Raw genomic sequence first — 10,029 nt, 5'->3', positions numbered from 1 at the left:
TATTGAGTATTCCCAACTTAAATCATTCCTGAATTGGCAACCATATCTTCAGCCACCAGATATTTTGCACCTTCACCTCGCTACCTCTTCTTTTTCCTTTAAGAGGCTCTTTGAAACCTAGATGTTTGACCAGACTTGTTCATTATTTGCTTTAATATCACCTTATGTGGGTTAGTGTCAAAGTTTGCTTAATACTGCACCCATGAAGAGTTTTGGAATATTTTCTAATGTCAAAGTTGCTATATAAATATACAGTAAGAAGTCTCAGAACACCAGGTCATCACTCAACTGATGAAGGAGCAGTGCACTGAAAGCTTGTGATTCCAGATAAACCTGTTGGACTTTAACCTGGAGTTGTGAGGCTTCTTGCTGTGCCCACCCCAATCCAATGCTGGCAACTTCACATCATATGAATACATATCATAGTTTTTCTCAATCGCTATTTGTGGAAGAGAGTTCCAACTCTTGTTTCTTATTTTCACTCCTGAAAAATATGATCTGATACTTAACCAATGCGCACCCTTACTTCCCAACCAGCAGGAGTAGTTTCTCTCTTTGTAATCTGTTCCTTTTACTTTTCTGAAAACTACAAGCAAATCACCACTTAACTGTTCAAGAGGAAATGGTGATGCACTGGCTAATGTCACTGGTTTAGCAATCCCAAGGCTCAGGATACCCTCCTGGGGGCAAGGGTTCAGATCCCACCACTGCAGCTGGTGAAACTTAAATTCAGTTAATAAAATCTGGCATTGAAAGCCATCACAGCTCATTACAGGGAGAGGGGGGGGAACAGCAGGAAGGAGAGGGTAAGGATGGTACAAAAGGAGGAACCAAGAGGAAAGCTGCCCCAAAGAAAGCAGCAGCCAAAAGCCCCCAAAAGGAGATGCTGGCCAACCGAAAAAAGTCCCCTCTGAGTGGCTGATGGGGCAGTAGTGGGTAATGGGGAAGAGAGGCTAAAGATTGCTAAGAAAATTACATAGCAAAATAAAATACCCACTTTCAGGAAAGAAATCTGCCATCTTACCCGGTCTGGCCTACATAACACCCCAGAACCACAGCAATGTGATTTATTCTTAATTGCCTCTCAGAAATGGCCCAGCAAGCCACTCAGTTCAAGGGCATCCCAGCAGGGGGTAAATATAAAAAGATTTTAGTGAGTACATTGTGTAATCTCTCCTTGTAATTTAACTCTTGCACCATGAATTTATGGGCTCTCCCACCCATAGATGAGCGGAGCAAGTCGGCAAAATCAGGCAAGAGCTGAGAAATCAGGATCACACCTGATTTTTCAGCTCTTGCAATCTTACAGCACCTGATTTCCATTTCTGGCAAAAGGCTGAATAGATTATTTAAACATATTTAAATACTCATTAGCATTACCATGAACAGGGAACAGTCGTGTTGCCCTCGCCAGGAGGCCATTGAGGCCCCCTGGGGAGGTGGAGGGCAAGGATGGGGTGCCTCTTGGGCAGTGCCAACTTGGCACTTTGGCAATGCCTGATGGGAAGGCCTATGGTTAGCAAGTGTGGTAGGGGGCAGGGGTTGGAAGGGTGGGCCCTGGAGGGATGATTCTGGGTGGGAGGGGCCAGGCCAGGCCTGCCAATCAGGGAGGGGGGAAGGGGGGTACACTGCATACTCTGCTTGTGATTGGCGGAGGAGATCTGCACTTGCGCAGTAGCTTCCTCTGCTGCTAGCTAGCAAATTAGGCCTTGCCCCACTGTCTATAGTAGCTAGACTCATCCAAAAAACAGATCTGCAACTCTACCATTTTCGTGCTAGCTGGACATTTAGAATTTTTCTCGTAAAATTCCATCTTTGGAGTCCAGGCATCAACTATTTGCTCTCTCTCTAAAGCTGTTTGCTTCTTAAGGTGTGGTGCCCAGAACTTCTTATAATATGAATGGTGTTCTAACCATTGTATGGCTGTAGTTATAATTTTACACTTTGTTATAATCTAATCCTCCACACATAAAGGTCAGCGTACCGTATCTAATTTAACTATATAATTACTTTTACAATATATATTAATTTTAGTAGGCCTGGTTTCTTTTTGCACCTTTAATCCTCGATCAGATTATATAGTGCACTTGTGTGTCAGATTTTTCTTGTTTATATAGATCATAAAATCATAGAATCCGTACAGTGCAGAAGTAGGTCATTCAGCCCATCGAGTTTGCACCAACTCTCTCTGACAGAGTACGTTATTCAGGTCCTTTCCCTCGCCCTATACCTGTAACCCCACGCATTTCCCATGGCTAATCCATCTAACCTACACACCTTTGGACACTAAGATGATCTGTTGTGAATTGAAGTACAAATGAGGAGCATTTAGAAAGGCTAGAGAAAGCTATGGCCAATATCAGGGAGAATTATTTTCTGAAGCTGCAGTGTCTGGGCAAAACCATTTCAGGAGATGGATTTGCCATGGATCCTGACAAAATGGAACAAGTCAAAGAAAATAAAGTTCCTAATTCCACAGTCTTATCATTTTTCTTGAAATGTATCGGATTTGGCTGATTAGAAACGATATTGTATAATTTGCAACATTCTGTTTTGGGGGAAGGGTAAGGAGTTTGGATGGGCTTTCAAGAGACTGGGAGATAAGGATCAGCAGCATACAGCTGAGAAGTTAATGTCCTGGTTCTGCTCAGTGTTATATCCCATTATGTTAGACATAGATGCCAGTCCCCAGGGACTTGGTGCCATTACATCTCAGATCAAGGAAGGAGCCTGGCTCCTTCTGTCAGCATTTAAATACACAAAAGATTAACAGAAACCATAATATCTAGAAATTAAAGCTCTTGGCCTAAAGTGGGCAATTCCTGAGAACTTTAAAAGTTATACTTGAGGTTCTAAATTGCATTGACGGATAACTTCTATGCTACCTTCAGAGAGGTGAGTCTGGAGTGATTAAGTAAAGAGCAGAATGTAACTAGTTGTCTTTTACAATTATATTTGGCACTTCCACGACAAGTCAATGTGACAATGCCTCATTGTCTTGGAAAACCCATTAGACTTAGAGGAAGACAAGTATTACAGACAGTGATTAGGGAGCGGAGTATCTGTCAGGTTGTATGTGAAGGGAATGAGTGATCCTCCTCCAGTGGCCTACCTGATGACCACAGTGGAGCGTGTAGACCTGTTTGATCTGTCTGTACATTTGAAAGGGGAATGTAGAAAAGGAGGGAGATGATGTGCCACATATGACAATCTCTGACACTTGAGAAAGCTGAAAGCCAGCTTCATAAAAGCTGACACAACCTCAAACCAGGTAAGAACTCTGGAAACAAGGGACAAACAAGAAACTACTCTGGATTAAGTTCTAAGGCACTGCTTTCTCTTTATTGCATTGGATTTCTCCAATTTTTAGTGGTTTCAGTCTTCATAAAGAAACTCAATTCCTCCTAATTGATGGGGTGGTAAATGACCTGCCTTCTGCATGTAACACATATTTGAGCAACTTAGTACATTGATCTGATCATCATATCGACATTGTGTGAGCTTGGTTAGGGAACAGTTGGCTTTCAACACCACAGCTGAGTTGTTGTCAGTACCCTTCACTGTGTCCATTTTAGCTGCTAATAAATGCCATTCAAAATGAACCAAATGGGTAAGACACTTGCCCCAGGTTGAGATGCATTGTCCACTTGTTTGCAAACATTTCCTTCCTGTCTCATGCACTCTTAAAGGAAGAATTTTCATTAATAAAGTATCATTCATGACCTCAACATTTTATAAATTGAAGCTTTTGAGGTATAGAATCATATGATTGAGATTGGCTTTTACATTCCCGCATCGGCAGGTTTGAAGGTAGGGGAGGCAAGCAAAACCCACCACCTATCTACACCGCCCCCCCCGCAACATTCTCACCACGACTTCACCAGCAGCAGGGATAGTATAAGGCAATTCACTCACCTGTGGGCCAACTGAAGCCCTTAAGTGGGCAACTAATACAGCAATCAGCCCTTAAATGACTGCAGAGCAATGATTCTTCCCATGGGTGGTCTGTCACTCCATCCTGGCACCCTGTAAAATCCAGCCCATAGAATAAAACAGCATGGCAGGAGGTCATTCGGGCTATCGAGTCTGCACTGGTTCCGTTGACTCCCATTCTTTTTACCCCACTGGCTTCAGTTTCAAACCCGATCTGTGATACATTACCCAATGTTTGTTTGAAAGGACAGATACACAACATCAGCTGCACTGCCCATCATCCACCCTTTCCGTTACTGCATCAAAAACGTCAATCAAGCTAGTCAAACACAATTTATCTCCCCCCTCCCCAAAAAGAAAATCATGCAAATTCTCCTTTCATCCGCGTTTCTTCAAGGGGCTGTTAATTTTCTCTGGGAATATTGTCCCTAAAAACTACACCACCAGCAATGTTAAACTAATCAGCGTCTAATTGTACAATTTATCCTTCTCTATAAGCAAGGATGTAACATTTGCAATCGGCCACAATGTTGGCATCTCTCTATCTAAGGAGGATTGGAAGATTGTGGCCAGCATCTCTACAATTTCTACTCTCACTTCCCACAGCAATCTAGAATGTGTTACACCTGGACCGGACAGCTTATCTACTTTTGAGAGTTTCTGATACTTACTGTTTATCTATTTTAACCTCATCCAATATCCCAGCAATCGTCTTCTTTACTCTAACTTTAGATCTTCCATGGTAAATGCAATGAGATCATTAATAACCTCAGCCTAGCCTTCTTCCTTCACAAATAGATCTCCATTTTGGTTTCTAGTTGGCCCCATTACTCCTCTGATGACTCCATTTTGCTATTAATTTGTCTATATATCATAGAATCATAGAATTCTTACACTGCAGAAGGAGGCCATTCAACCCATCAAACCTGCACCGACAACAATCCCACCCAGGCTCTATCTCTGTACCCCATGCATTTACCCTGCTAATCCCCTGACACTAAGGGTCAATTTAGCGCAGCCAATCCACTTAATCTGCACATCTTTGGACTGTGGGAGGGAACCTGAGCACTGGGAGGGAACGCAAGCACTCACGTAGAGAACATGCAAACTCCACACCAAGGCCGGAACTGAACGCGAGTCTCTGGTACTGTAAGGCAGCAGTGCTGACGACTGTGCATTTGTGCCGCCCATACAAGAAAGAGTAAAAGCCAGCTCCTTGATCATATAATTCTATACTTTAAAAGTTTCATGTTATGAAATGCCGAGGTCATGTAAGGTGCTTTATAAATTCTTTCTTTAAGCGTGCATGAGACAGGAATGAAATGTTTGTAAACAGCTTAAGCCAAAAGTGCCAAGTGGACAATGCATCTCAACTTCACCAATTTAGCTCATTTAACATAACATTTATTAGCAGCTAAAATGGACACAGTGAAGTGTACATACACTGACAACAACTCAGCTGTGGTGTTGAAGACCAACTGTTCCCTAACCAAACTCATCCACTGTAGATGTGACATGTATAAATGCCTTTGGATTTGCTTTCATGTTCTCCCAACACAGACACTATTAATTCTACGCATATGTAGTCACTGTAGTAAGGTAGGAGGCCAATCGGCCCATCAAAGCCTGTGAACTGCAAGAACAAGGATATAGATGTTCATGAGATTCCTCATATCTGTTAGGAGCCTGGGTGTCCATTGCTATACTTGACCGATTGAAGTAAGACAACATTTGTTGTGACATCTGTCCATAGCCTAAGTAATGTGATTCAAGGCTCAGTCACTCATGCTCTTGCTTCTAAATCAGAAGCTTGTCGGCTCAAGTCTAATCCCAGGACTTGAGCACAACAATCAAAACTGGCACGCCAGTGTAGTACTGAGGAAGTGCTGCACTGTCAGTGATGCCACTTTCTGGATGAGACATTAAGCCAAGGTCTTGTCTGCTCTCACGGGTTGACATAAAAAAAAATCCCATGACGTTATTTTGAAGGAAAAACAGAGGCACTTATCTCCACTGCCCTCGACAATATTTATTCCACAATCAACATTGCAAAAACAGATTACCTGGTGATTGTCGCATCGACGCTTGCAGGGGCTTGTTGTGTGGAAATTGGCTACTGCTATTCCTACATTACAATAGTGTCTATATACCATAAGTACTTCATTGTCTGCTTTTTGTGCTTACCATTTAGATTAGGGTATAGGTCTAAATAGTCAAAAGGCAAGATTGGCAGTCATTTAAGGAAACATTGATCGGAGACAGGAAGAGTCCAAACTTGTATACTGCGTAAAACCAAGAGATTGTATTTTACTTGTAAAAGCATCATGGGATTATTCATCCTTAAGAAAAATAAAACCTAAAAAAAATCAGATGTCTCAACTGTAAGTGAGAACCAGTGTCTGCGTAAGTGAGAACCAGTGTCTGTGTAAATGAGTACCAGTCTCTGTGTAAGTGAGTACCAGTCTCTGAATGCCAGCCTTTTATAATTATTAGTCTCTGTGTAAGCACCAGCCTCTCTAAGTAAGCACCAGTCTCTCTGTATAAGCACTAGTCTTTCTGTGATAGGACCAGTCTCTGTATAAGTGAGTACCCACTTTATATAAGTCTCTGTGTTAAGAGCGGTTGTTGGATAAGCACCAGTCTCGATGTGGATGGAACAGTCTTTGTTACGAGCAGTCTCTGTGAAAGTGAGTACCACTTTATATGTACAAGTGAGTAAATGTGCCTGTATTTAAGTGAACACCACTGTCTGTGTAAATGAGTACTAGTCTCTGTGTATAAGTGCGAATTAGTCTCTATGTAAATGAGTACCAGCCTCCGTATATAAGTGAGTCCCACTCTCTATATGAAGTGAGTAACAGGCTCTGTGTATAAATGAGTGCCATTCTCTGTGTAAGTGAATTCAATTCTCTGTACACTTAATACCTGGGCTAAGCAGCTGAGATAGATGCTTCCATCCTTTGCCTGTTTATTGCTTGAATCCAGCTAGTTGCAGCAACCCTCAGACTGCTTTGTTTAGAAATAGAAGGTATGTTTTTTCAAGTATATCTTATAGTGGAAAGAAAGAATTGCCAAGAAATCATGTGTCTGAGGCTTTCTTTAGCATGTAGCCATTCCTACAGAACTTACATCTCACAAGGCTTTTTTTGTTATAATTTCAATGACTGTCCTGCAAATCTCAGTGATCATGCCATTCACCTACTCTCATGTTAATTTTTGAAATGCAGCAGAATTCCCAAATGGGGAGAGGGGTTGGGGTGGTGCGGGGGGGCGGGGGGTGGGCTGGTGGAAGGGACCTGGTGGATGCAAGCATTTGAGCAGTGGGTTCGATAAGTACAGGTTCATTAAAGCAGTAAATCCCTTCCCAGCAGACATACCATTCATCTCTTTGGATAGCAGCAGTATAGCTGTGGGTGGCATTGGTGGTTAGCACTGCTGCCTCACAGTGCTAGGGACCCGGGCTTGATTCCCAGCTTGGGTCACTGCCTGTGCAGAATCTGCACGTTCTCCTCGTGTCTGAGTGGGTTTCCTCCGGGTGGTCTGGATTTCTCCCACAGGTTTGGTGCATTGGCCATACTAAATTCTCCCTCAGTGTACCCAGATGCGGCAATTAGGGGATTTTCACAGTAACTTCATTGCAGTGTTAATGTAAGCCTACTTGTGACACAAATAAATAAACTTAAACTGAGCGAGGACATTTGTGTTTGCACTCAACGCTTGATTCAGGTGTAGAGTAAGCGGGTGGGCAGATCCATGTTAAGGGTGGGATGAGGGGGTGGAGAGAGGGCATGTTTTTCACTGTGTTGTCCTTTTGCAACATTTTGAATCCAGCTGGCATGGCTGAGATTGGCAGGAAAGTGGGGGGAAGGGGAAGGGCTATTGATCACTAAACAATGCTACAGAAGATGGTTTTTAAAATCCAAGATTGTCAATGTGACTTTGCGTAGACTTCCATATGTCATTTCTTCAAGCATTCATCTTAATCACTGTGTACACAATTGTAGAAAATTCCATTTGATGGTCTTGTATGATTGACATATTCATGACTGGATGTCTTCACTTGTTGACGTCAGAAAGTATTTGGAAAAGTGAAGATATGTGAGCTAATTATTCGCAATAATTTACTCTATTTCAGAATCTCTTGGTGACCAGCCCGCTGAATTTTTGTCAGGGGTGAAGAATGGTGGCCAGAAGCACCAAAGTCCAACATTTTATAGGTACCTCCTCTTTGTGTATTCTTTGAGGATAAACTACACCTTAAAAGTTATTTATTTCTGATGATTGATCTTAAGTAAACAATGCAATTTTTAGCATTCCAGTACCAAAATACTTTGGGTAGTGATCACACTTATAATTTTACAGTGTAATGTACTTCCTCACATCACTCTCATCATTGTTAACCTTCCATGATTCAATCAAATAGAACATTAATTATTCGTACTGCAGTGTAGCGTTAGATGACTTAAATCATTCCTCACGCCCATTTAAGTTGAAAAGGGAAGGATCTATAACCCTCATACAAGATTTGAAATCCTGCAAACTATTTCTCGCAGTTCAACTGGATAAAGTGTGACTATTTAAATGCAAGACTGAGATCCAAGTGACTGGCAATAGGAAAAGATATATAGGGATTTGATGGCCTGGCTTGAGCGAGACCAGAAAATCCCGCCCGAGGTCAACAGACATTTCCATTGTCTGCCTCTCACCTGCTCCAATTCCATGGTGGGCAGTAGGGTGAGAATTTTATCAAAAGATGGTGATCGGACAGAAAACCAGCATGTTATTCTCCTTCCCCCTCCACTCCCCCGCAAACATCACCAGCATCAGACACCTACCCCCCCCCCGCCCCAAAGCCCCCTTCCCAAACAGTCAGAGCCACTGGGGGGGTGTGAACCTGATTACATCACCAGTGAGGGGTGGCGAGAACCAGAGATCTTGAGTCCCCATCGCCATTCCCACAGATGGAGAGTGCGGGCTCAAGATTGCCCCTTTTAAGTTGTCATGTTGTAGATGAACCACAAAACATTAATATATTAAACACAGATTTCAGCTGTTTTTTACACATTGCTTGACCCTTCATGGCTCATTCCTGCTCTCATTATCTCACTTGACATTATATCACCTCCATTGTTAAAGCTGCCTGCAAGAGTTACATTGTTCAAGGTACACAGAGAGCAGGGAGCTAATTGGATTAGAAGCTCCTTTCAACAAGGGTTTGTGTTGGGTTAAATGTGAAGGTGAACTGTGAAATTTCAAATCCGAGCCCAACTCACCTCAACCCTCTTCATTTCCAGTTTAAGTGGAGGGGGAATGAGCAGTCTCCTAGGAGATGGGTTGATCCTTTAAACATTGTTGCCATGCTATGCAGATTTAGTTGTCTTCCAGATTTAACCTCAGCCAAGTTTTCCAGGCACACGGCGCATTAAAGATAGGCAAGTGTGTCAGTGCCTTTCCAGCACTGCTAGTTTATCAGAAGAAACAGGAGTACTTCCTTGCAGCCAGCCAAGCTAACCTGCGTTCCAATAACCACCCTACCTCCAATGTGGACTTGCCCCAGGATTGCTAACCTTCTCCCCAGCTTATGCTATTACTATTCCAGGCATAGGGTCCCTGACTATGAGCAAGTTGAGCCCGTCAGTCAGACTTGTCCCTGGATGGAGAAAGTGAATTCAAAGATCCAAAATCCCCAACCCAGTCAAGATTGAGGCCGTGGCATCTGACTACCTGTTTGTCCCATAGCCAATCATTAAATGGGTTAATACTTCTGCCAAAGGTGTGGTCCAAAAAAAATCACACATTGAAGCTAACCTGCAAAATCTATTTATTATTGCACAATATTTCATTGCGTGGGAACTGAGAAAAGGAGAAAAAGAATGCAATTAGTTTTTATCTGTAGTTTTACTTATTTATTTGTCACAAGTCGGCTTACATTGAAACTGCAATGAAAATCCCCTAGTCGCCACACTCTGGCACCTGTTTGGGTACATAAGAACATAAGAAATAGGAGCAGGAGTAGGCCGTCTAGCCCTTCGAGCCTGTCCTGCCATTCAATAAGATCATGGCTGATCTGAAAGTGGTTCAGTTCCGCTTACCCGC

At 42.6% G+C, this 10,029-nt stretch overlaps 1 protein-coding gene across 2 annotated transcripts in view; it reads left to right on the top strand.

The window, feature by feature from the left end:
• The first annotated feature begins 6,504 nt into the window (after window positions 1-6,504).
• LOC145357964 (uncharacterized) overlaps window positions 6,505-10,029 on the top strand; it is a 29,393-nt gene continuing 25,868 nt past the window's right edge. Inside the window, exons 1-2 of one of the 2 annotated variants that reach the window (XM_080211595.1) lie at window positions 6,505-6,620; window positions 8,069-8,150. In XM_080211595.1, coding sequence (XP_080067721.1) covers window positions 8,114-8,150 — 37 coding nt within the window. In that variant the 5' untranslated portion in view covers window positions 6,505-6,620; window positions 8,069-8,113. Of the gene's footprint in view, window positions 6,621-6,883; window positions 6,962-8,068; window positions 8,151-10,029 lie in introns of those variants that run through there. The other variant, XM_080211596.1, reaches the window with a different exon arrangement.

Source organism: Carcharhinus amblyrhynchos, chromosome 24 (genome assembly GCF_965287045.1).
Source record: "Carcharhinus amblyrhynchos chromosome 24, sCarAmb.v2.hapA, whole genome shotgun sequence".
Lineage (NCBI taxonomy): Eukaryota > Metazoa > Chordata > Chondrichthyes > Carcharhiniformes > Carcharhinidae > Carcharhinus > Carcharhinus amblyrhynchos.
This window is presented reverse-complemented; position numbering and strand designations above follow the sequence as displayed.